Source organism: Rhincodon typus, chromosome 15 (genome assembly GCF_021869965.1).
Source record: "Rhincodon typus isolate 14 chromosome 15, sRhiTyp1.1, whole genome shotgun sequence".
NCBI classification, from domain to species: domain Eukaryota; kingdom Metazoa; phylum Chordata; class Chondrichthyes; order Orectolobiformes; family Rhincodontidae; genus Rhincodon; species Rhincodon typus.
The window spans coordinates 36,822,369-36,849,996 of record NC_063346.1 but is presented as its reverse complement, the minus strand read 5'-3'; the positions used below and the strand labels follow the sequence as shown (position 1 = coordinate 36,849,996).

Genomic DNA, 27,628 nt, shown 5'->3' with positions numbered 1-27,628 from the left:
CGCACCCATCATGTAAATGGGGTCCTGATTGGTCGCAGGGTGGGGTCAGGTGAAGTAGTTGCGGAGAGACGGAGTTGGGTGTTTCCGGTTCCGGGTTGTTGACCGAACCGACTGAGAGCAGAGGGAGGTGAATCGCGGCTTCATTTTAATCTGAGGTGACGGCAGGGACACAGAGGAAGAGACCGGGATAGTGCTGCCCCGGGGTTGGCGGGGGAGCGGGGGAGCGGGGGAGGAGGAGGGTGGATCTCTGCCGGATCTCCCTCAACCGGCCTATCCATTTTCTGCTGGCTTTATTTATTTATTTATTTATTTATTTATTTAGTTGGTTGGTTGGTTGGTTTCGCAGCGCCCGCTCAGGGTTTTACTTTTGACGGCAGGTTTTTCCTTTGTTTCGGTTTGGGTGGCGGTGAGGCCCCGGGGGCCCCTGGCGGAGGGAGGCCTTGGGACTGCTGGTTCTGTCAGCGCCCGGATAGTTAGTTGGCCGGCCGCCGGCTTCTTCACTCCAGGCTGCCGCCGGCTTGCCTAGTAGGCCCCTGTTCCGGTTAATTTAAATCTGCCTGGCCGAAGGAGACTAGACTCTGTCATCCCAAACTTTTATTTGGCCCCCGAATCGGAGGCCATGTTGTGAAGTCGCCCGTTTTCCCAGGGGTTGTTCTTCTCTTCCCCCACCCCACCGGTGTTGTGGTTAGTTTTCAAAACTCACCGAGAAACAGATCCCAAAGCGGCGCCGTTACACACGGTTTGGATTGCACGGGTTGTTTTTTTTTTATATCTTTTAGCACACTTAGAGGCAAAATGTCAACGATTTTCCTACTATTCCGCACTCGTATTTAAAATGTGTAATCGATGTAGAAATGTGCTTTAGATGTTAAGTTTCACAAGTCCAACAATTGCAAATTTTGGTGATTTGAAATAAAAACGCACAACACTCGGAACACTTGGGTCTGTCTAACTTAGGGGAAAGGGTAAATTAGCATTATTAAACTCCATTCTGTGACTACGTTAATCTCGTCTTTTTCCATCGTTTGAAGATTGAAGTATCAGCAACATAAATTGAGAAGTTCTCCTTATTTGTAATTACCTTAACGGGTGAGTTCTGATTATAGTTTTAATCTTTTAGATTGTGTTCAATTGTTTTGGGAGGGTGTGTAGAAATACCTTTGATAATCTTGAAGTTACACTGACGAATGAAATATTTTCACGTAACATGAATTTAAAATTTAACCTTGTATTTTAATCTGGTTACGGTAGGTGCTTGCCTGGACATCACTTCAAGTTTGGTTATCAAGATATTTAATACATTAGTGAAGACAATTACTTTTAAACAAGACATGGAATGATTTTTACATTTTTTGAGTAGTTAAAGTTGGTTTTTTTTTGATGGTGCAGGAAATTTAAATGAGTGTACGCTGGATTGGCTTTTGTTACCTGATTGCCTAGGCACTTGAAAATTGTTTGGAAGTACCATTCTGCATAAGTACCTTCAGGGGGATCAGTTTCCTGAGAGTTTCAACATAATTGTTTTACTGAGGTTTGCTTCTTTTATATAAAAGGAAATATTTACCTAATTGTAAACTGCATTTCATGTTTGAAGATTCTGTTTATCACTGTTCTAATTGTCACTGTAATAGGTGGTTGAAGAGGGTAGCGGGATAGTTTTTCCACGTGTGATCTGTTAGTATCTGGTGAAGTTTGTTAATAGTTTATTCATTAATCAAGAGGGTGATGAAAATGGAAACAGTCAAGGAAATGCATGAAGCACTTGAAAGAGAAACTTGTGGGGCTGTGGGATCAACTGTGCATGTGACGGACTGATGTGCTCTGGGGAGTTGGCATAAGCTTAACTGGCTTCTGTGCCATAAATGATGTCTAAGACACTAATATGCTCAAGCAAATACGTGTTATACTCTGGATAATAATCTTAGGTTGCGACAATGTTCATGATAATATGAAAATTTTTATTTCAAAGTTAGGTTGTTTTGTATGCTGCTTTCCTCCCACACTCCCATCAGCTAAAACTGGATATTTGAAACTATTTGAAAGTCACGGTAGTTAGCATCTGAAAAGAGAGAAGACAGGTCATGGTGTTACTACAGGTGTGGATGCTTAAATCAGAACTTGAGTCTAAATTTGTTAGCAGTCAAAATTGAAGGGCTGCCTGCAGTCGGATTTCAAAACATTTTGGTTTGGGTTTGAGGAGAAATACAGAGAAGGGAGGATTGTTTAGAATTGGACACCAGTCTTGGATAGGGCTAAGCGGGTTAAGAGACTGATAAAGGTTCAATTGACTGAGATTTATGTAAATTATAGAGTATTGGTAAGTAAAATACCTGAAGGTGTTCTCAAACCAAAACTGATTGGGGAAATATAATGCAAAAATAAGCTGCAAATGCTCCCAGTTATGTGGTATCCCAAGGTTTGAAATTTGCCAAAATATTCTTGGCTGGGAGTTCAAAACTAATACAGAATTTAAGAGGTAAAACATTGTAGAGCTGGAGGAACACAATAGGTCAGACAGCTTCAGAGGAGTAGGAAAATTGATGTTTTGGGTCAGGACCCTTCTTCACTTCTGAAGAAGGGTCCTCACCCGAAATGTCAACTTTTCCACTCTGCTGCCTGACCTACTGTGTTATCTATGACTGCAGCATCTGCAGTTCTTGCTATCTCACAGTTGAATTTAACTTGCCTAGCACATGGAATTTAGGGTGTATGTATTACACAAGTACCTCTTAAGTATCTAGCACAAGGAATGAAAACGGAAAATGAAGATATTGTGTCTTGATACACTAAGTAATTTGGTGTTATGTCAAAAAGTTTACACAGTGATCTGTATGTTCTATCATCCTGTTTAGGTTTATAATTAGATAGCATTTTGCTGTTGGAAAATCCTGCTTGATGCTGTACTCATTTTAGATCACTGTTTAGTCACCCACTGTAGTTGCAGAAGACAGAAATACCATAATTGTTAGGTTGGGAAGATGTTGCAGCACTAACAACTTCATACTGTTCCTATATAGTACAAGCAGAGGTATTTGCTATGTCTGATATTTGCAATTTATTTGAAGGAATAGGGAGGGTTTGTTTGTAAGTGGTTTTGGAACCTTTGCATCCCTGGACGTATTACACTGCTTAATATCCTGCTTTTGGCTAAACTTCATTTTGATATTGCGTAGGTCCCCTACAATTACAGTATTGTTCTACTGGAACAAAAAGAATTGAGGGTAGTGGATAATTTCCAAATGAAGCATATGCCAACAGATTGTTAGATCTTTGAAACAGTGCATTAGTTTATTAGCTGGTTTACTATTTCCGTAGGCAAAGATGTCTACTTGGATAAAACCGAGGGGAGGTCCATCACACAGACCCAGCCCAGATGGAAGGTAAGGATGATTTATTAAGGTGTAGATATTTAGATTGATATTGATAGCTGGTGCTGAAAAAGTCCTACAATGAAAGTTGGTTGGATTAAGGACTCAAACCACTAAGCTAACTTGGTTTAGTAAAGGTAATTATAAATTAATTAGCGTATATTCTGAAAAATGAATCCATATTGCCTATTTTCAACTGTTAACTTAGCTGTATCTTTGAATTTCTGACTGACTGAATTTTACTCTCCAGTAGCGCAAAGAGTGAGGTTTTTAAGCTAATTTATGGAAGAAGATTTTAGCAAAGGGCTAGAGATTGACTTTGTACTTTCTTTTTGCTCTCTTCTCTAGTTCATATGCAACAGCGGAATACAATGTTCCAAGAGAATCCTTACCGAGGTATGAAAAGTTAATTCTGGAATAACAAAAAATTGTCCAATTGCATTTGCAGTAACATTTTGTTCTGGAATGTGGGACACCAATTCACCCAAGACTGAGTGGTGTAAAAGGGATAGGTTTTGTTTGGTAAAACACAGGCAGGACTTAGATGGTTAATGGTAGGCCCCTGGGTAGTGTTGTTGAACTGAGATACCTAGGGGTTCAGATACATAATTCTTCGACAGTTATATCGCAGGTGGACAATAAGGGGTTAAGTCATTCAGCACGTTTGCATTCATTGTTCAGACCATTGCATATCGGAGTTGGGTGTCGTGTTGAGGTTGTACAAGATGTTGATGAAATCACTTGTGGAGTACTGTGTACAGTTCTGGATGTCCTGCTATAGGGTGGATATTATTAAATTGGAGAGGGTTCTGAAAAGATTTACCAAGATGTTGATGGGACTGAAGCGTTTGAGTTATAAAGATAGGTTGGGACTTTTTTCGTTGGAGGTTGAGGGCTGACTTTGGAGGTTCATGAAATCATGAGGAGCGTAGGTAAGATAAATAGTGACAGTCTTTTCCCTCGGGTGTGGGAGTTCAAAACTAGGGGGCTTATTTTTAAGGTGAAAGGAGAAAGATCTAAAAGGGAACTGAGCATCTACTTTTTTACACAGTGGTTCAAATGTGGAATGAACTGCCATAGGAAGTAATAGATGCAGGTACAGTTACAACATTTAAAAGACCTTCAGATAGGTACATGCATAGGAAGGGTTTAGAGGGATACAAACCAAACATAGGCAAGTGGGGCTAGTTTAGTTTGGGAAACAGTCGGCATGGACGAGTTTTACCGGTTCAGTGCTGTATGACTCTATGATGTTGTGCTGAAATCATTTGCATATATAGTGCATTATAAGCTTTTATAAAGGTTGTGTTGGCAGCTTGATTTTTCAATGAGCAACATAAGAATTTTCTGTGAATGCTCTGTTATAACTACATTGAGGATAATAATTCTTATCCTCTGCTTTCCCATTGCGGGAACACAAAAGACTCTTGTATTGCATCACGTTTGAGGATGATTGTTATTTCTGTAAGTATTTTGATACAACTGAATTCAGTAAAACCTTCAATGGTACTTTGCTTATTCACCAATTTTTACTCGCGTTTCATGCCTCCACTTGAAGGCTCAAATTAACAGTATTTGCTTCGCTCCAAATCTAGACCTGGTCAATGTGTCAGAACACTGTTCGATAATGGGTCTACTGCAACTCGACTTGACTTGTTTTTAATTGAACATGCATGAGTTTAATTTCAGTAAGGGTCAACAAGATTAAGGAAGCTTGACTTATTCTTGCGTTACCTTCCAGTAGTACTCTGAACTTGTTTGAGGTGCATCATTGCCACCCCAAATGAGGTTCATTAACTTGGGACTTCTGCACAATTTCATTTCATGATATTTTCGGAGTCATCTGTAGGTCTTGTTTTTAAATAGGGATTTCTTGGGTATTGATATCTAGGATATTTAGTTTTAAGGTTTTATTTTGAAAGTTAACTATCTTGGTTATTGTTTTATGTTCTTCATAGTATACTTTCAACTTGGCAAGATCTAGAGCAAGACCGATCACCTTTGGGCGTTGAAAGAGTTGATCCCTACAGGTGTGAGATAAATAACTTTCTGGTGATCCCAGTGATGATGGTCATAGAGTCAGGGTCCGACAGCATGGAGACAGGCCCTTTTGGCCCAAACTGGTCCATGCTATCCAAATATCCATCCATATTAATACCATTTCCCTGTACTTGGCCCATATCCTTCTAAACCTTTAATATCCATGTATTTGTCCAAGGGCTTTTAAATGTTGTTAATGTACCCACCTAAACCATTTTCAATGGCAGCTCATTCCATATGCGTACCATCCTCTGTGTTAAAGAAAAAAGTTGCCCCCCAGGTTCCCTTGTATTCTTTCCCCATTTGCCTTAAACTGATGCCCTCTCGCCCTTGATTCCCCAACCCTGGAAAAAAGACAGAATGCATTCACCCTATCCATGCCTGTCATGATCTTATACACATCTGTAAGATCCTCCCTCAGTCTCCTACGTTCTAAAGAAAAAAATCCAAGCTTGTCCAACCTCTCCCTATAATTCAGTACTTGGCAACATCCTTATAAATTTCTTCTGCACTCTTTCCAGTGCAATAAAATCCTTCCTATACCAAGGTGACCAAAACGGAACAGAATACTCCCAAGTGTGGCCTCACCAAAGTCCTGTCCAACTGCAACGTTACTTCCCAATTTCTATACTCCGTGCCCTGACTGAAGGCCAGTGTGCCAAAAGCCTCCTTCAATCCCCTGTCTAACCTGTGCTTCCACTTTCAGAGATTCGTGCACCTGAACTCCTAAGGTTCCTCTGTTCCACTACACTCCTTAAGGCCCTACCATTCACCGTGAAGCACCCCCCTTGATTTGACTTTCCAGAATAAAACATATCACACTTGTATATATTAAACTGCATTTGCCATTTCTTGGCCCACTTCCCCAGCTGATCAAGATCTTGCTGCAATTTCTGATAACCTTCCTCGTTGTCTGCAATGCTGTCTATTTTAGAGTCATCCACAAACTTAGTAATCATGCTTTGTACATTCTCATCCAAATCATTGATATAGGTAACAAACAGCAATAGGCCAATCGCCGACCCCTGAGGCACATCACTATTCACAGGCCTCCAGTCCGACAAGCATCCTACCACTATCACCCTCTGCTTCCTACCATCAAGCCAATTGTGTATCCATTTGCCAGCTCTCCCTGGATTCCATGTGATCTAACCTTCCAGAGCAGCATACCACGTGGAACCTTATCAACGGCCTTACTGAAATTCGTATAGAGTACGTCTACCGCCCTGCCCTCATCAACCTTCCTGGTCACTTCGTCAAAGAACTGTCACAAATTTGTTAGCTCTGTACTCCCATGTACGGAGCCATGCTGACTATTGGTAATCAAACGGTGTTTTTCCAAATGCATGAATATCTTATCCCTCAGAATTTTCTCAAGTAACTTACCTACCACAGATATTAGGCTTACTGGTTTATAATTCCCAGGTTTTTCCTTCCAGCCCTTCTTGGATAAGGGCACAACATTTGCTACCCTTCAGTCTTCGGAAACCTCACCTGCTCCTAACGATGATGCAAATGTATCAGCTAAGGCCCCTGCAATTTCTTCTCTTAGCCTCTTGCAGGATTCTTGGATATATCTGGTGAGGACCAGGAGATTTATCCATCTTCATACATTCCAATATTTTCAACACCGCCTCTCCTGTGAATTGGACTATCCCTAAGATATCGCCCCTAACTTCTCCAAGTTCGCAAGTCATCTTGTCTTTGTCCGCAGTAAATAGAGGAGAAATATTCATTTGGGTACTCTGCCATCTCCTGCAGTTCCATACATACGTGTCCCCTTTGGTCATTGAGCGGTCCTATTCTCTCTCTAGTTATCCTTTTTCCTTTTAAAGAATCTCTTTGGATTCACCCTAATCTTCTCAGCCAAATCTATCTCATGCCCCCTTTTTGCCCTCCTGATTTCCTTCTTCAGTAAACTTCTGTATCCCCCATATACCTCCAGGGATTCCCTTGATCCCAGCTGCCTGTACCTGAGCCATGCCTCCATATTTTTTTTGGTCAAAGCCTCAATAACTCTTGTCATGCAATATTCCCTACTCTTGCCAACCTTGCTCTTTGCCCTCACAAGAATGTATAGACCTTGAATTCCAGCAATCACACTTTTAAAGGTCTCCCACTTGTCAGAGGTCCCTTTGCCTGCATACAAACTACTCCATTCACTTCCTGCAAGCTCCTGTCTAATTCCATCAAAATTTGCCTTGCCGCAATTCAGTACTTGAACTTGTGGACTAGCTTTGTCCCCTTTCACAACTATTTTAAAATTATTAGAACTATGGTCACTGGTCCCAAAGTGCTCCCCCACTGTCACCCCCGTCACCTGTCCTGTCCTATTTCCCAACAGCAGATTGGGTTTTGCCCCTCCCCTGAGTAGGACCCTCTATATACTGCTTGAGGAAATGTTCCTGAACACATGTAACAAATTCCACCCCATCTAAACCCTTGGCACTATGGCAGTCCCAGGAAAATTAAAATGCCCTACTCTGACAACCCTGTTGCTCCTGCAGGCCTCTGCAATCTCCATGCAAACTTATTCGTCTAATTCCCGTTGACTGTTACCTGTCAGCCCTCTTGCATTGAAATAGATGCAATATAATCCAAAAGGCATTCCTCATTCCCTGTCCTCTTCCAGCCTGACTTGTCTCTTCAACTTGCTATTTCTGCTTACTGTATCTCCTCCCAGCCTCCCACTTGCCTCCCTACTTTGGGCGTCCCACCCCCTGCCAATCTAGTTTAAACGCTCTTCTGTAGCCTTGGCAAATCTGCTTGCCAGGATATTAGCCCCTGTCCAGTTCGGGTGCAACCTGTCCCTCTTGACCAGGTCACCTCTGCCCCAGAAAAGATCCCAGTGATCTAAGAATCTGAATCCCTGCACCAAATCTTTAGCCATGCATTCATCTGTCATATCCTCCTGTTCTTACCCTCACGAGCACGCGGGACCGGAAGTAATCTGAAGATTACCACCATTGAGGCCCTGGTTTTCTTTCTTTTTCTAGCTGCCTATAATCACTCTGCAGACCTCATTCCTAATTCTACCAATCCCATTTGTGCCAATGTGCACAATGACTTCTGGCTGCTCACCTTTCCCCTTGAGAGCATTCTGCAGCCCCTCCAAGACATCCTGGACCCTGGCACCTGGGAGGCAACACACCCTCCTGAGTTCTTGTTTGCTTTTCATCTTGGGTGTGAATTTTGGTATTTCCACATGTAAATAATGGAGCACTATTTTCTACTTCGAATGATTTTTGTATTAGTTCCTTGCTGCTCCAGTCAAAACCCATGAAACATTGCAACCCATTGCAGAGCAGATAATTTTACTTGACCTTACTGTTAATTTTTGGTCTTAGTGGCTGTTAATAACTTTACTCATAAAGGCACATAGCAGTCCAAATTTATTTTACTTGCAACCTTTGCATGTCAAATGGACATTGTATTATAATATTCTATTTAGATCTAGTGGAGTCAGCATACTTGATCTACCATACCCTCCATTTCATGATAATTTATAGGCTTATGAATAGTTCACGGTTAAATGGTTTAACAACTCGGTTTACTTTTTATAACATGGATCGGGGATTTTTGGGACTATTACTTGATTCTGAGCTTTATCCTTGGGGTTCTTGACTTGTAGAGTCAGATTCAAACTAATTAATCATATTTAGGACTAATTAAGAAATAGCTCTCAGAATCATTTACCGATGGAGGACACTTCTAGATGGAGTCTTGAAAACTAAAGCCATAAAATTTAAGAACCAATTATCTCTCTCATCTGTCTTAATTCCATCTATTTCCCCCCCTCTTTATTCCATTTTCGATTTGGCATTAAATAGTCTAACTTAAACTTCCAGGTTTACACTTTGCTGCTTATGAAGACTTCTTAAGTGCTTTCCTTTTTAGTTACAAGTTCCGAAGTGTTTTCAGAAGGCATTGCAATGAATTTCTAATGGCTGCACATGAGTGTAAATTTTGCTTGTATTAGGTCTGCAAACTGCCTTCCATTGTTTTCCCAACTGACTGAAGTCCCCAGGCAGCACAAGGAAGGCACATGCGCAAAGCCAGATCCAAATCCACCTTTATTCATAATTGGAAGTAGACCAAAATAGGAGCAGAAGTTGAGCATCTTGCTATTGTGGCCAATTGCTGTTTTGACCCCATATTCCTCAGGAAAAACTTGTTTAACCACCAAACATCTTCATTTTTTTCAGTTTTATCCAAATTGAGTACCTGCTCCTGAGTGTTCTCTACCATTCAACAAGATCACGGCTGATCTGTTTGTGTTTGGAATTCTACATGCTTGTCTACCCCAAATAACCCTGTGATTCCCTGCCTAACAAGAATCTAATCATCTTTAAAAGTATTGTGACCCCACCTCTTGTCCATTTTGGAGTGTTCCAAAGTGTCTCAACCCTCAAATAAAAACCTTTCTATATCTCTACCATAAAAGGGCAGCTGCTAAAATGCTGCTCCCAGTTCTGGACTGATCGACAAGATGAAAACATTCTTTCCACGTTGACCTTAGCAAGACTGTTCAGGATCTTGTCACCCTCAATGTTCTAAACTCGAATGGAAACAAACCCAGCCTGTCTGTCTTATCCTTGTAAGACAACCTGCTCATTCCAGTATATCAGTTGCAAACTTCCTTTGAATGGCACCCATGAGGTTACATCCTTCCTTTAAAAACAGGAGACCAAGACTGCATGCAGTATTCAAGATGTGATCTTACCAATGCCATGTATGACTGAAGCATAAATCTTACTTTTGTGTACTGTTGATCTCATCGTAAACATATACAAACATTGGAACAGGAAGCAACACAACACTATCCAGTGCTCAGGCCCCATCTTTCCATTCCAACAGGGCTGCAAGCAGGAATTCATCTTACTAGGCTTAAGTGTGTGTGGCTATCTTAACATTTGGGCAATTTAAACATTTGAATACCAGCTACTGTTCTTGCATGCATCCAATCCCATCAGGCATCAGTGGCTTGATCTCGGATTTTTCCTTGAGAAGGAGAGTGGGAAAAGAAGAGGGGTGTGGTAGACTGTGTGGAAAAGAAGTTTTGGGGCCAGCTAGCATCACCACAAATGCCAGTGGCCGTTTTAATGGCCATCTCACTATTCTGGACAACTACTGTTTTGACCCCAAATTCCTCAGGAAAATGATGTTTAACCACCAAACGTCTTCATTTTTTCAGTTTTATCCAAATTGAGTACCTGCTCCTGAGTGAAGTGGAGCCTGTAAATGATTGTTCTGCATTAGCAAAATGTTTTTTTTTACTGGTGTTCCAAATCACGTTTTTGTCATTTAACTCAAACTTGAAAATATATTTGCTAAAAGAAAACAAACTAGGTAATTGTATAAGTCGGTGCAAATTGGATATCTATACTTGCTGTTCTCTCTCTTGCTTTTCAGGACTCAGGAAGTGTTGGAATATTATGGTGGCTATACTGAACCTTACAGTACAGAGGATTACAACTACACCTGGAGTGGTATATCTGATCATTAGCATCTGCTTGCTGTAGCATGCAAAATGTTTGCCGTATATACAAACTCATTGTAAAATGATTGAAAGCAAGTAAAGCTATATATGTTGAGGCTGCTGCTGTCTAGAATGTTTGCTAATAGTGTTTTATTTCATGTCACAGCTAGGATTATTTAGGAAGCAACAATAGAATTGACTCCCCAAATGAATACAAAACTGCAGAGGGACTTTTACCAATTTTTAAAAAAGGTGTTTGATTACATGAAAGTAGTCAAGTCTACATGAATATAAGTACTTGTGTGGGTAAACATCCTCGTCTTGACATTTATTTGGCAAGTGTTATTTTGACATGTTTTATTTGGGTTAGTTTGAGGGCCTTTTAGTATTCATCACTGATCCCTTGTTAGGACCATATGTTCCTTAAAAGATTCCCTGACCTTTTACTCGAGTCAAGATGAGTTGCAATTGTCAGACAAAAATGGGGCTTATGATTATCTTTGTTGTTATTTTTAACTGGTATGGATGAGTAGAATTAGTATCTGTTTGGAGATTGGGGCATTGCAGAAGGAGGTTAGGAACTGGATAGAAAGAGATGTATCATTACGTGAAGGGTTGGTAGGAGACCAGTTTAATTTGCCAACTTCCATCATAAATGTGAAATGTTCAGAGGAGTTCCATGCAGGGGAAAGATTTGAAAACAATTTGCTGGTAACCCATAGGGTGTAGCAGATGGAAAGATTCTACCAAATGTAACTTTATGATGAAATGGGGGGTGATTGAAGATGCTAGGAGGAGGATGAGGTTCAGCGGATTGCTGAAATAATAGGGAACAGTCATTGATATTTCTCCACTCTGGGTGCCTCCAATTGTATCTCCCCATTCTTGCCATCCCCCTCCACTCTTGACAGAGTTCTTCCTTTCCTTCCCTGTATGCTCTTTTCTGTCCCTATTCCTATGCTTTGAGCTGGTTGTTAATGAGCTGCAGCCAAGAGTATTTGCCTGCATTTTATTTAGAATCATTGGGTTCTCTGCAAATAACCTTTCTCAAGTAGGTTTTTGCCACATTGGTCATTTAGCCTCTGAAGCCTTTTGTAGCATTCGCTGAGATTCAGCTCCAAGGACCCTCCACCTCTGCCCTCCCTCCGCTCCCCAATACCTCTCATTAAGCCGAGATTTAAAAGGAACAGTTAAGCTGTTGTGTCACTTTGTGGAAAGAATGTTCCCAAACTTTTATCATTCACTGCAGATAAACTGTTTCTTGTTTCACTCTTGTAAAGTTAGTTATTAGACTCTGCTCCCAAGTGTTCGATTCCATAATTGGAAAACTAGTTTTCGTCTACCCACTCGTTCCTCTAAAGACTTGGAACTCTTGTAATTTAACCCCTGGAGTTCAAGTCTAATTCTGAAGCCAAGATATCCTTCCTCTAGTCTTGTACCTAGAATTGCTCAGTACTTCAGGTATGGTTATAACCAGGGTTTGTCTAACTGCAACATAACCTTCACATGGATAATTATCAAAAAAGGAAAATAAAGTTGGCTACAGCAAAGAAGTGAAAGACAAACTGAGTTGCTGCTGTAGACGGTTAACATAAACATGGCTGATCAAATGGTTCCCTCCAGTGCTGTGTGACCATTCATGATGCCTCCCTGAACAATATTTCCATAAAGGACAGCATTTTGTTAATGTTATTTTTTACATGTGTTTGTGACATTCTATTGCTTTGTGCACTCAGGCACAAGGGTCCTTTGGATGCCACTGTCTCTAGCTTTTCAATTAGAAATTGCCCTGTTCTAACCTTTCTAAAGTTGCTGACTTCTCATTTTCCAATTTTGAAATGCATTGACCAGGATTTTGCCTATTAATCTATTTATACTGTAGCAGTTTTATGCATCTAAACTACTCAAAATGTTGCCTATCTTTGTGGCGTTTGTGAATTTGTATATGAGGCTCATCTTATCAGAACTGTTAATAAACAGTGAATAGCTGAGGTCTGAACATAAACCCTTGCAGACACAGGTAGTCACATTCTGCCAATTAGAATACTCGCCCATTTCAGAAGGGCTGTTGTGGCACAGTGGTAGTGTGCACAGGGTGTGTTGTAACATCTCCCAGGTTGATTTTTTTTTTTTTAAAATCTACCGCTAATCGGACTCTAGCTGTGCAGCTACTTAAACAGTTCAATAATATGCCATCAATTCCATTACCTTTGACTAACAATATGAAGGATTTTATTAAGTCTTTAGAAAGGTCAAATACACATCTGTTTACACATCTGCAGTGAGAATAGAATGAAGGACCAATAATTCTGTGGAGAGCATTACTGAAAGATGCAACCTTTTCAGATTATGGGTTCAATGCTGGGTAATGAAAATACTGCACTTCCTCGTGGGAACCTAAATTTAGGAGCCGCATTTTATAAATAAATAAACATAGGACCTCTCCCATTTCAGACTGAGGTGAGAAATTTCTTTTGACGGTTTTTAGTGTTTGGAATTCTCTTTCAGATACAGCTATGGAGGTTGAGGTGATTAATGAATTATAGTATGAGCTAATTTTTTCATCTATAAGGGAATTGAGCATTGGCAGGAAATTGGAGTTAAAGCAACAACAAAAGGAGACAATTTTATTGTATAGTGGAGCAGTCTTAGTGAGTTGTTAGAGTTGAATGACCTACTGCTCTTATTTCTTATGATCTTATTCAGTTGGGAGGATGGTTTGTTTAAGGGTAGACGTGCTCATCAGTGCAGGGGGTTCTGTGGTTTCGAACAGTGGGATTTAGGATCAGATGTGGAACAGAGTTTCCAACATGGACATCTACTGATTGACTTGCTTGTGGAACTGCTGCTCCCTGAAGTGTCAGGGTTTAAGTTGCCCCACATGGGGAAACAGTGTTGTGAATTGTTGGTGTTTTGGGGTTCTAGACAGAAAATACTTCACTGGGTTGAACTCATTAAAGGACAATGTCATTTAATATAGATGATAAAGTTCTGTCAGTTGTACTGCTTGGATTACCAGACCGGGTGCATTAAACAGCATGTTCCATTGTACTGGTTTCAGAGCGATATGCTTCCATTTGGTGCTGTTGGTTCAGGTATTTGGTAGAATTGCCCACTGAATCGAGCAATTTAGGTTGAGACTGGGATTTAAGAGACTAAATTGATTAAAATTGTAGCTGTTTTTACCTTAATGCTCTACATTTGTTTTGACTGGCAGAAAAGTCCATGAAACTTAGAATTGTCAGTTCTGCTGACAAATGAAGAAAAACATTGAGGCCCTTTAAAGAAGGAAATATGCTATTTACATAGTTACTGGGACACAACGAGGTTAGGAGGATGCAATAAGTTAATTAGTTACCAGCATTCTTCCACTTATGAAAGGTAAGAGCGTGTGGCAAACAAATCCATTTCAGATGGGGTGTCTTTGTATGGAACAGCTTTGCAGATGACTGAAATTGAGAGGTTCTGCCACAAGTGCTAGACATGAAGCTACTAAGAGTTTTCATTGGTATCGGTTATCAAACTGCTGTAGCTGCTGGTCATCGTGGTGATCTTCACCAGCCCACAAGTCACAGTATGACAACTAACCCGGAAGAGAAACTTAACCTGAGGGAAAAATAATGTAGAACAATTGTATTTTTTTTTGTTATCGCTGTTCAGTCTGGGCACAAAGTCACCAAGGTGCCTGATTATGAAGTTTGTATGTCAATAATTACGTAAGCAGTATGTAATTATAATTTCCCGACAGCAGGAAGTCAAGTGGTGGTGGTAGATATTAACATGAAGGTAGATTAATTGCCAACTCCTTTGAAGTTAAGTTGTCTTGGATTTGCTCATTAAATTGCAGATTGTAAATATGTGAAGAGGTACTTTGCTTTATTTTGAAACACTTATTTAGGCATGAAAATATTTCAAATGAGAGGCTGAATATTATTTAAAATTCAACATTTCTCCAAGAACCTCAAGGCACATCAGATTAACATTACATGTTGCATTAATCTAAGCAACTAACAGAAATTTCTTCCCCACTACAAGATTAATCAGCATACTTCTGAAACACGTACCAAGACATGTCGGTCATGATTCATTTGGTAGCACTCTTGCCTTTTGAAGCAGAAGGTTGTGGGTTTACGTCCCATTCCAAGACTTGTGCACAGCCATTTAGGCTGATACTCCATTGCAGCACTGCCACTGGTAATGTATTTTGGGTAAGGGATTAAATAATGCCCTGTGCTCTAAAGTAGATGATCCCATTAGACTATATTGAAGAGAGGTATTGTTGGGAAGACGTATTACTCATGTACTAGTCAATATATATCCCTGAAATGGCAACACAAAAATAAATTATGGCTATTTAGATATTGATATGAGAGAGCTTTTGGTGTGCAAAATGGCTGCCACATTCCTTGAGTAGCAAGAATGACTAAGCTGAAAATACTTGGCAAAACGCTTCAGTGTATCCACTGCTCAAGAAAAAATAAATATAAATGTCAGACCAAATTTTCACATCAAAAATGAAACTGTTCTGTTTAAATTGTTTAACTATTTCATTGTACATTTTTGTTTACAGAAGACAGCTGCAGACAAGAAGACAGTCGCCGAGATGAGCTTTATCAGCAGTTCTACAGAGAGATAGAGGATGACTACAATAAAGAAAAACATGCTGACTGTGTAGTTATAGCACTAAGCAAGCAACAGGGGTAAATTTCCTTGGGATTGTTACTTTGTTATTCTTTGGATATTGCAAACCCACGCCCTACAAATTTCTATCCTGCTCGGGTTTGTGACTGCAATTTGAGACTGATTTGGTGCCAGACTTCAACCAGAGAAAATAACGCTCTGTGATTTCATTTGAAGAATGTGCACATACTCTTTTTCTTAATCATTGTTAGGGATATTGTGCGTGAAAATGATTATCTCCAATTCTATTCATAGAAATGTATAGAATTCATTGCACCTAAAACCTTGATGTGTTTTAAGACTTTAAAGAAACTGAGCAGTTTCCTTCAGGATCTTCAGTTTTCCCCCCTCACTGCCTGTCGTGAGGTATTGATTTGAAATATAGCTCCAAAGGAGGTAGTTGCAGTATGAAACTTCAACCAAGGGGTTGTTAGAATTTGGTGAGCTAGGGAAATGCATCACAGTGGAGGCTAACTTGGTCTGACCTGATCATATGTTTACACGTGCCAAATTTTTATTTGTGCATATATCTCTGATGCCTCAAGTGCAAATGAATTCGAACCCCAACAAATTCTCTGCCGTTTAACCCAAAGGAGCAGTGTCTAACCCTGTTAAAGATCATGGATAAAATCTAGGACCTTTATACCAAAATATGTTAGATCTGAAATTGGGCAATCGGTAGGACCTTACACAACAGGAATCTTCATACCTTAACTGTCTTGCGTGTTGAGAACTGAAACAAAATGCCCTTGTCTGTGTAAAAGGTTGTGTCGTGGTAGTGCATCATTTTCAGAATTGTCTGAAACCATTCAGATGTTCACTGACCCTCGCTACAATGATCCAGATTTTGCAGTCAGTGGCAAGGTGTCATTGCTTGCTACTGGCCTCTGAAAAATCTGTCTCGAACAATCCAGTGATGTGAGAGGCGTGGGTTTTGTTTTCCGGCATTCTTTCTGGTGTCCCAGAAAGAGAAGCTTCAGTATCTGGCAACAGTAATGCTAGAAAGCAGGCTGAGCAGCTAATCACATTGAAAGATTCTGAGACAGCAAGCCAGGACTATTCAGTTTTTGATCCTTTTAGAGACTTAACTAAGAATTGGAACATACCCATGAGATTTAGGTTGAAGCTGCAATATCATACTTTGTAAAAAAAAAAGTTTTTTTTTTAATTAATAATGAAGCGGCTTATCATTTCATGACCAAAATTAGCGTTTTGGTTCCAGAGAGAATGTTCTGTGTCACGGATTTTTGATAGCAATTATGACTTTAATATGCTGTTTAAATCTAGTTACACCTCATTCAACAAGTTTTGAAAGGTTGTGTCCATGAAAGCAGAAGCAAAAAAGGTGAAATTCACGTCACTTCACGTTGTTTGAGATTTCCACCCTTCAAGACTTAATAGGTTATATTGAAGAAGCAAGGAATCACTAACAAAACTTCTAGATATCCATTTTTAATTGCATATGCAGATGTACAGTCCATCAGTTTTTACCAAGTAATGAAGGTGGTTCATGCCAACTGTTTCACTGCTATTCTGACTGCTAACTCTGGGCCATTGTCTTTCCTGTGATGTTCATATCATAGGTTGCAGTGTTCCTTATTTGTCACCTTTTAAGTCAACTAATCAATGGTTTGAGCAATGAGGTTGAACTAGAAGCAAAGTTTGTTGTGAACTCATCAACATTGAGTCTCTTAGTGATGCATATGGAGCTGGCAATATTTAAACAGCAAGATTGATAGAGCAGAAAACCAAATCTTTCCATAAAGGACTTTGCAGAATATTTTGTAATGTTGATCATCTGGATGAATAAATAAAAGGAATTTGGATTTTTGTATTTTGCAAGTAGCTATTTCTGAATCACATTATTTGTTTGTACTTCCTTCGGTGCTGTAGTTAGAACTAGTGCAAAGAGAAGCTGCTCTCTTTTTTTGTTTTAAGAAAATGTTGTACCCTGCAATAGCTGATACTGGCTGTGCCAATATTTGTGCATTCTTTGGGATTTGGTGTGGTTATGCATTTCATTTCAGTGACTGCATTGTACATTGTCTAGGTGCATTTCACAATTACAGAGCCAGGGAGTGGGATTTAGTTTTTTAAAGTGGATGTCTATGATAACGACAGCTGTGAAATTTACTTCTGAAGTAACTATCAATCACTTGACTGGGAAAGCTATCGGGTATTTTTCAGGAATTTTGAGACATGTTGTATAACCTGGGACTTGGAAGAATGAGGTGGCTTTGATGGTGAAATGAGTCATGTTTAAATTGTATTTTGTGATACTACAGTGAAGTGTTCAAAACCTAGATATTCTGATCTTTGGATGCCTGGAGGTTAATGTAACAGATTACTGATGTCTAATCAGTTCATATCAATTGTGTATTTCACTGTCAAATGTGCAAGCTGAACTTTGTATAATGTTAAAGTGGTCAACCTGGGCAATTGGGATGCCTTTGGTTTCTGTCATCGGTCTAAGGGTTATTCTAATACTATTGGCATATCTACTCCATTATGAAAGTTATTTGTCTCGATTCATCTAATGGCTGGCATTTGACTTCGTTTTTGCGCAGGAAATTAGCTTTAAATTCAATTGTGCTGAAGCAGGCCAGACACTAATTAATAGTCATATAGTCATACTGGATCGAAACAGGCCCTTCAGTCCAACTCGTCGATGCCAAGCAGGCTTCCTAAATTGAATTAATGCCATTTGTCTGTGTTTGGTCCATATCCCTTTAAATCTTTGCTACCCTTGTACCTGTCCAAATGTCTTTTTAATGTTGTAATTGTACCCTACTCTCTTTCCTCTGGCAGTTTGTTCCATGTACATGCCAATCGAAGAAAAAGTTGCCCTCACGTCCCTTTTTAATCTTTATCCTCTTCCCTTAAACAACGGGCCTACCCTGGGGAAATGATATTGACTAGTCACCTTTATCTATGTGCTCAAGATTTTATAAACCTCCTACGAGGTCACTCCTCGGCCTCCTTTGCTCCGGGGGAAAGGTCCCAGCCTATCCAGCCTCTTCTTATAACTGAAACCTTCCAATCTCTAACATCCTTGTAAAAATTTTTTTGAACCGTTTCCAGTTAATAATATGCTTCCTATAGCAGGGCAACCAGAATTGCAGTACTCCAAATGTGGCCACACCAATTTCTTGTACAGCTGTAACATAGCGTCCCAGTGCTGTACTCGACAGTCTGACCAATGACGGCAAGCGTGTACATCAACACTCGCCTGGGCCCTACCATTAACTGTAAGTCCTACCTTGAGTTGGGTACCAAGATGCAACATCTCACATTTATCTGCATTAAACTCCACCTGCCGTTCGTCGGGCCACTGGCCCAATTGATCAAGGTCGTGTTGTACTCTTCGATAACCTTCTTCAATGTTCACTAAACCACAAATTTTTGGTTCCATAAGCAAACTTATTAACCATGCCTCCAATGTTCTCATCCAGATCATTTATATAAATGACGAACAACAGTGGACCCAGCACCAATTCTTTTGGCACACCGCTGGTCACGGGCCTCCGGTCTGAACAACAACCCTCTACCACCACCCTGTATTTCCTACCGTCAAGTCAATTTTGTATTCCATTTGGCTCGCTCTTCCTGGATCCCATGTGAACTAATCTTTGTAACCAGTTTACTATGTGGAACCTTGTTGAAGACCTTGCTAACATCTATGTTTAGGACAACCTAATTTGAAGTCTAAATATCAGAATTTGCTATCTTCATTGCTTCTGTTCTATATAACTTCAAAACAGTTTTCCACCAGTGTCTGTTCTAGACTAAAATATCTTAATTGGCTAACCAGCCAATTTACCATACCTTCGATATTCATTGCCATGTTGTTTTTGGAGTTTGGATGCCCAGCGACTTAACGTTGCTTTGTGTTTTCAAAGTTGAAGCTATAGCCCTCCATTGTCCTTGTATTCGAGCTGTTCTTTAAGAAAATAACATTATTTATATTAAATTACTAAACTGACTAATTTCTTGTTTACAATGCTTGTGGCAAAATATAGTTTGGTTTCTGAAAGCATTGGTAACCACTTCAGCAAAGCCTTTGATGGGATCCCTTATAGGAGAGGGACAAAGAGGTAAAAGCACATGGGATCCAGGGTAACTTGGCAAGTTTTTTCCAAAATTGGCTTAGCAGGAGACACAAGATGGTGGTAGAAGGCTTTGAGTTACCAGAGGACAGTGTCCAGTGGCATACTACAGGAGTTGGTGCTTGGTCACTTGTTCATGATATATATAAACATGATGTGTATAAATGATGCAGCTGTGTCTGTGGGGGATAAGTTTTCAGATGACACGAAGATTGGCTGAATGGTTGACAGTGAGGAGGAAGGTCTTGGATGACAGAAGAATATAGATGTATTGGTCAGATAAGTGTGAGGTGATGCATTTTGGAAGAAATAATAAGGCAAGCTTGAATGGAAGGACACTAGGAGCTCAGGAGGGGAGGGATCTTATGATATTTGTCCACAAATCCCTGAAGCTCGTAGGGCAGGTAAGGTGGTTAAGGCATATGGGACACCCTCCTTGATCAGTCAAGACATGGATTATGAGAGCAGAAAGGTTATGTTGGAGCTGTATGTAGGATGTGATTGCACTGGAAGGGACACACGAGATTTACCAGAAGGTTGCCTTGGATGGAACATGAAGCTGGGTATGCTCTGGTTGTTTTCTTTTTGGAGCAGAGAAGGTTGAGGGGAGACCTGATTGAGGTGTATACAAGATTGAGGGCGTGAATGGGGTGAATAAAAAGCAGCTACGTTTTTAAATCTTTGTTTACAAAAACATTCTCGTCCTCGTGTATTTTTATTTTAGGGTCTTACTCTGTGGCTTTGATTTGTGAAAAATTGTAATTGTGTGTATTACTAGCAGCTTTAAGTGTTACCGATCTTATTTGAGCATCTAATTGGAAAATATCCACTCTTTCAATTTTAAGGGACTATGCCAAACTGGTAGGACGACGAGTCCAAGAACTGGGGCTTCTCGTAGATCTTGTGTACCTTAAATTAGAGTTGGCTCTTGATACTGCTTTGAAAGATGTTCGAGAAGAAGGTTCCCCTTTTTGTGTCGTCGTTGGAGGAGAACACCAGTCTCTCTCTTCTTGCACAGTGATTATTTTGTATGCCGGTCACAAAGGTACATATACAATACCCATAAAGATATTTGTAGAATTCTTGAGGTGCATGGCCCAAAAGTGTATTTTGTTTTCATTTTGTTTTTGTATAGTCGTATTCCTAGGTAATTTGATGGTCATGTTTTAAAATGAACCAAATCATGTTTTCCCAAATGTCTGCGTTCATTGTGTGATCATATTGAGATATTTCTTTCAAAAGCGTTTTAGTGGAATTGTTTATTTGTAAACTTGGTAAAAAATATTTGTTGGGCCTCCTGCAGTGCCACAACGATGCCACCCGAAGGTTGCAGGAACAGCAACTCATATTCCGCTTGGGAACCCTGCAGCCCAATGGTATCAAATGTGGATTTCACAAGTTTCAAAATCTCCCCTCCCCCTACCGCATCCCAAAACCAGTCCAGCTCGTCCCTGCCTCCCTAACCTGTTCTTCCTCCCACCTATCCCCTCCTCCCACATCAAGCCGCACCTCCATCTCCTACCGACCAACCTCATCCCGCCCCCTTGACCTGTCCGTCCTCCCTGGACTGACCTATCCCCTTCCTAACTCCCTACCTACACTCACCTTTACTGGCTCCATCCCCGCCTCTTCGACCTGTTTGTTTCCTCTCCACCTATCCTCTCCTCTATCCCTCTTCTATCCGCCTCCCACTGTCTCCCTATTTATTTCAAAACCCCCTTCCCCTCCCCCTTTTCTGATGAAGGGTCTAGGCCCGAAACGTCAGCCTCTCTGCTCCTATGATGCTGCTTGGCCTGCTGTGTTCATCCAGCCCTGCACCTTGTTGTCTCAAAAAATATTTGTGATTGGTTTTTACAACTGTTTCTTTTTCGAAAGGCAAGCAAAAAGTGCTGTTGAGTTTTTGCTTTTAAGAAAGAATACCTCAATTTTTAGGAAATTTTCTTCCCATTCTTTGGCACTTCTGGCAGTGAAGCACTCTTCCTTTTCCTGGTGCTTGGTTTTTGATTACCTGACTGAAGTTGGAGTTTACTGAGGAGTGAGTCTATTCGGATCCATTGCTCTCAGACTCACTGTATTCATGTGGTCAGGGTGCTAGGTATCACTGGGCAGTTATTAGAGGAAGTTTTAATTTTGTTTTGTCTTTCCTGATTGAAGGGCAGTAAACTTTTTTTCCTGTGGGTTACGCTTGATACTTCAAAGCTTGGATTATAAGATAACTTTAACTCTTCCAATTAGACTTAAAAATCAATATTAATTACGGGTGCTAAAAATGTGTACTTAAATCATTGTTTCATCTCTACTTTGCTCAAATATTATCAAGATAACATCCTTTGTATTCAATACACAAATTATCACTTCAATTTGCTTCTGAGATCTGTGCCAGGCTTAACTTACAACTGATGTGCCCAACCTAAATGAGCTGGAGGCATGTAGCAATTATATCATAGCTAGCTTGTGGGCTGAATATGGTTGCACAGATCCAAAACTTGTTCAAATTGCTTTTCCTTTAAGGCGCATATAACCTAAATCTTTTACATAAAGCATTAAAACTCTTTTCTTTTCCCTCCCCCGCGCCCACCACCACCACCACAAAAAATGCATATTTAGGTTCTTCTCTTCCTCCTCTTTAATTATTTCACTCCCCTTTCTGTATTTTCATCTTTCTTTCCTCCCAAAAATACCATCTTCAGCTTATCCACTGAACCCTTTCTAGTAAGTTAGCAGAATATATTGACTATTTACTTAACATAATGAAGAGCTTTCATATCAGATGAACAATTAAGTTACCTTTCTTGAACAGAACATCGTAATATGCCTTTGGAAGATGCTTTGGACCTGATTTCACGTGAACACCAACGCATTTTTGGTGAAACTCTGGAAAAAGAACGTCTTGAGATTGCACACAAAGCAGCTAATTTGGCAGATGATTATCTTCATCGTGAGTCTTACGATGAAAGTCATGTTGTGCCCAGCAGCATTCGACACCTCCTGTTCCTGCTGGGTGATGGAAAGCATCTGTATGCTGAGGAGCTTCAAAAGGTGATTGACTATTTGAACAAAAGAAAAGAGGCCCTTGAAGGAGGTTAGTTAAGAGTTAATAATTCTGCCTGCACAGAGTTCATACTGATGGAACTCGCTTTATCAGCTATTTCTTAAATTGTTTTATTTCTTGCATTTACAATTTAAACTGAAAATCAGTATTAAGCATTTTGTTTCTGTTAACCTTGAGGTTTTAGAGCAATAGTTAAATACAAAACTAGGAAAATCTGACTATTGGTTGAACTTCTAATGATTACAAATGTGACCAATGCATTGTCAATGAAGGAGCTGCCAGATTGGCAAAGCAGCAATAATTCTGTTACCGGCTCCAAAACCCACTGGCTTCAAGATGACTACATGTAGCCTTACGGATGTGGTTCAAAATTTTGGAATTTGATTTATGAGCATACTTTCAAATGTGCTACTTCTGATAATTGTTACAAACTTGATTTGGAATTTGGTTGTCTGACATATTGTACTTGTGTTTTCACAGAAGCAAACAGTAATTGGCAAAACTATCAGGAAGGAGGAACTGAGCTTTATCAGTGGCCACATGATCGTAAGTGAGCATATTTCAAACTTTTAGTGAAATGTTTGATATGGCTATTATTTAGTTTAGACATTTTTATGGAATTGAGTTTTTAAGAGGTCTGAATTAAGATAATGCAAGCTGTCTATTAATATGCACTAATGTTTTACACTTTTACTTTACAGCTTCTCTCGCTCAACAAACCACCGGAACTGAAGGTTACTATGATGTTAGCGGTGTTCCACAGCCCTCCAGCAAACCTAAACCCCTCCTTCCGACACCAGGCAGACCACCCCTTTTGGGTCATGCTCCTCTTGCTCAGAAAAAACCTCCACTTTTGGGTGATCGACCAATCAGGGCTCTTCTGCCTGCTCCAGGTTAACATTTCTTCACTTGTTTAAACCCCTCCCCTCCAGCCAACTCTCGGTATTATACTGCATTCTGAATTCTCCCTAATATCTTGTATATACCGCAAACTTCTTTTAATAACCTATGGGACCAGGAGTCTACTGGTTGGTTGAATATTCCAATTGATTATGTGGACCTCCATGATGAATGTAAAAATGCATTTGAAGTAATAGAAATGTAATGCAGGAGGTATTCACATCATTGTTATACTTTATTTACAGCATCTATCACTTAATGCAACTTTGCCTTAAATAAAACTGATCAGCACACAGCGTTCTCAGTTGCGCCCTCACTGACTACTTGGACGTCCTGGAGATTGTGATAATACAGTAAACTTCCTGTATTTCGGATATATAATTTTTGCTTTATCAAGAGTGCCAGTTCACAAGGTGCCACCTAAAACAAAGCTCGCTGTAATTTCAAGCATTGCAAGATTGTAAAACTGAAAATGAACCATTTTGTTCAGAGCAATTAACTTGGCATTTCCAAGATGTATTTATGGTATCCTTTACTGTGTCATGGAAGGTATAAAAGTCAAAACACTTCATAGGGCTGTTTTAGTCATATTTTCTGCCAGGGTAAGAGTCCAGTTTTTATGAACAGCTCAAGGACAGTGCCACCTGACAGCTGTTTTAAGCAAGTATTGAGTCTTTCAGTAAGAGAATGGATGTGTGTGTTGTCACATGGGGCGGTTGAGTCAGGTTGTGGGGTTGATTTGCGAGGGATCAGTTTTGGTGTTCCATTGAGTAACTCTAGCTAATCTGATTTTAGACCAAGTACTAACCAGCAGAATGGGATAGAAAGAACTGCCAATGCTGGAGTCAGAGATAAAACAGTGTGGAGCTGGAGGAACGCAGCAGGCCAGGCAGCATCAGAGGAGCAGGAAAGCTGACGTTTCGGGTTGTGACCCTTCTTCAGAAATGGGGGAGGGGAAGGGAGCTCTGAAATAAAGAGGGGGGAGGGTTGGGCTTGGGAAGGTAGGTGGGATGGTTATAGCAGGTCGATAGTGGTGGGGATTGGTCAGTGAGTAGGGAGGAGTGGATAGGTGGGAAAGAAGATGAACAGGTCAAGGAGGCGGGGACAAGGACAAGAGGGAGGGTTGGTCTTGGGATGAGGCCCGGGGTGGGGAGATTTTGAAGCCAGTAAAGTCCACATTGAGACCATTGGGTTGGAGCAGAATGTTTCCTAGGTAAGTTTCCAGGTAACTTGAGTCTGTCTGTTCCAAGTCATTGACAATTGCAGAGGGTCCCATGCAGTGGAAAACAGCCCAACTGAAGTTTAAACCTCTTTGGTATTTTCAATGCGTGTAAAGGCATACATGGGGTCATGATGTGCATCTCCCAACTTGCATCCAATTTCCAATGCTCTGAATTTCCAAAGATTTGGGTCACATCTTTAATTTATATGTACCAAACACTGGGGGTCATCTGTTTTAAAGTTAGAAATGTGAAGGAATAGCTGAAGCAAAGTGGATTAAATAATATTCTGCAGTGTGTCAGCAGAGTAAAATTTATCCCTTTTTTAAAGAAATGCAGGAAAAATACGTATTCTGAACTGAACAAATGTGACCATAAATGGACTAGCACACTAACATGGAATAGAGGCAAAGCACAATTTCTGCAACATCCAGAAAGAATTCACTTGTTGCATATAGGAGGAAATGTATGTGGATACAGATTGAAATGATTCATGAAACCAAGAACATCTAAAGGAAATCATGGCAGCAAAATTCGTCTTTGGAATTGATCCTATAAAAGTTTTCCTTGTGGTTATCAACCGTGACAAAATTTCGATGGATCATTTTTGAGTTCGTCTAAATTTTCTCTAACAGGCTATAACCAGTAGGAATGTGGCAGAAATAATTGTTTGTGCCCCACCTATTTGCAATCAATATTAGCTGAGGTGTTACATGTCCAATTTTGTTAATGATGCAAAGCTGAGTGGAAAACGAAGTTGTCAGCATGCAGGCTGCAAAGGATGGGGCAGATGAAATGAGGTGACAAATGGACTACATCATTGGGAAATATTAAATGTTTAGTGTATGGAGTTTGGGTTAGCATTGGGCTGTTTACTATAGGATGTTGGTGATCCACACCTTGGAATACTTGATAGTTTAGTCTCCTTGCACAAGGAAGGATATACTTGCCTTTGGGTGAAATGTACGTTCTATATGTGACACGTTAGAGATGAGAAATTTCTTGTGTTGTGAAGTTCTCTAACCCAAGGTGGTGTAAATGTTCAGTCATCCAATATATTCGCAACAAAGGTTGCACTTTTGGACACTGAGAATTAAGGAATGGTGAGGGGCAGGGAGAAGTTGAAGATGGCTAAGATATATTTCAGTTGCCATCTTACTCGCGTTGTATGGCTGACTCTTGTCTATGTTCTTATGGATGAGCTTGCTCTGTGTTCCTGTCAGATTGTTCTATTTTTTAAAAAAAAGATAAAACCAAGCATTTTGTTAAACTGTGCAGCATGAACTTGTTACTAGACTGTGTGATTTTTATTTTACAGGAAGTAAATATTTTTTCTTTTATTGTAGGTCATCCATTAAAACTAGGTGCTAGACTCCAGCTGCAGTAAGGAGCACTACTTAACACATCAGAATGCACACTGCTTTAGAGAGGAGTTTGTATATCCGACAAAACATTGTTTGAAGAGCACCGGAAGTCCAAGATATTGTACTGAACGAATACAACGAACACCTTGAATATTCTCAGACTGAGTTGTGAACTGTAGTATTTTAGAAAGATCCCATTGTCAGTTAAAGTTCCTTTTGAAGGTGTATGCCCAATGTCATGTATAAGGACCATTTTTTTGTAACTTTTAAATGTCGCCATAAATGGTTTTGGAAGGGTTGGGAAAACCTTGATAAATGTATCTTTCACAGTGGTTGTTTCATTTGTTAGATGCTTGTTAAAACATTTCTCCATTCTGTTTTATGAGAACTTTTTAAAGATTTTATTGTATGGTGATACCTTTTTATGGAGTCTCAAAGCACTCTGACATGCGCACCTTTGTGTTGCTGAAAGCAAGTTGAGTAAAATCGCCGTACAGTATTATCTTGGCCAGATTTGTACAACTGTTCACTTAACTGCTTTTTTTGTACTGAGCATTGTAACAGTGCTGCATTGATTTGATGACAAACAATATGTTCAGTATATCCCAATTAAAGTAATTAAATTTCTTTAATGTATTGATATACACCTGTTTAAATGAAGTTTCTAATGATTTTGCAGGAGGAGGGAGAAAATTCCACAATCACTTCAGAAGCGTTAGTTCTCAGTGTGTTACAATATGATAGTATTTTAAAGTAAAGGGATGTCTTCTGTAACAACTGAAGAATACATAGGTGTTTGAACTTAATAAAGGTTCCCCTTTTTCTTTGTAATGCATTTGTTTGCACATGTAAATCATTTAGTACAGTATACTACGTTGAGTTTTGATTTAAAGCAAATCCCTTTGGTTGAAAGGAGGAAAAACATAGGGTTAATGGTGTTCTTATTCGCTCTTTCATATTACAAATGATTTAAAATACTTATGTTTTGATTTTGACCCCTGCAAGCTCTAGACTTTCTGTGTAAACCTTTATCCATTTTCTGCAATTGAGATCAGCACTTATGGCACCTCTAACTTTTGGGAAAATATCTTAATTTTTGTCTCAATTTTTTTCATTTCTACTGCAATTTGCAGATATTTTTGGGTTACCTGTACATTTTATTGCATCTATTAGTGTCTTGCAGTCTGAACTTCAGCCCTTCATACCTTTTTAATTTTAACAAATGACTGTGGAAGAATACAACTAATGCTTTCATTAGTTAAGTTGCTTTCATGAGATGTGGAGGGTGCCGGTGATCATCATCTTTCAGCTCTTAATACTTTCCCAATCCTCCAATTTTGCAACTAAACTTTACTACAATAAATGTTTATCCTTTCAATTTGCTGTACTTTACCCATGGTTGGCTTATCACCTTCCTGG

The 27,628-nt window shown here is 39.8% G+C and overlaps 1 protein-coding gene across 7 annotated transcripts; it reads left to right on the top strand.

Annotated features, from left to right (window-relative positions):
• Positions 1–41: 41 nt before the first annotated feature.
• LOC109914196 (nuclear receptor coactivator 5-like) lies at positions 42–27,044 on the top strand. Of its 7 annotated transcripts, none has more exons than XM_048605551.1 (12): positions 42–155; positions 1,032–1,089; positions 3,316–3,380; positions 3,717–3,764; positions 5,327–5,398; positions 10,821–10,897; positions 15,458–15,587; positions 20,519–20,718; positions 22,474–22,712; positions 23,206–23,271; positions 23,427–23,618; positions 26,192–27,044. In XM_048605551.1, exons 3-12 carry the CDS (start codon positions 3,322–3,324, stop codon positions 26,201–26,203), a joined length of 1,095 nt encoding a protein of 364 aa, XP_048461508.1. In that variant the 5' UTR covers positions 42–155; positions 1,032–1,089; positions 3,316–3,321; the 3' UTR covers positions 26,204–27,044. The 7 variants fall into 7 exon arrangements, with proteins under 7 accessions (XP_048461508.1, XP_020369357.2, XP_048461509.1 ...); XM_020513768.2 differs by having other exon boundaries at positions 22,474–22,755; XM_020513767.2 differs by having other exon boundaries at positions 63–127; positions 22,474–22,755.
• Positions 27,045–27,628: the final 584 nt, after the last annotated feature.

Excerpts from the sequence above, each read along its gene's own strand:
- LOC109914196 (XM_020513768.2), top strand. The coding sequence starts at position 3,322 with ATGTCTACTTGGATAAAACCGAGGGGAGGTCCATCACACAGACCCAGC. Across the intron at positions 5,399-10,820 it reads GAAAGAGTTGATCCCTACAG|GACTCAGGAAGTGTTGGAAT; the intron begins GTGTGAGATAAA and ends CTTGCTTTTCAG. Across the intron at positions 23,272-23,426 it reads TTATCAGTGGCCACATGATC|CTTCTCTCGCTCAACAAACC; the intron begins GTAAGTGAGCAT and ends TTTACTTTACAG.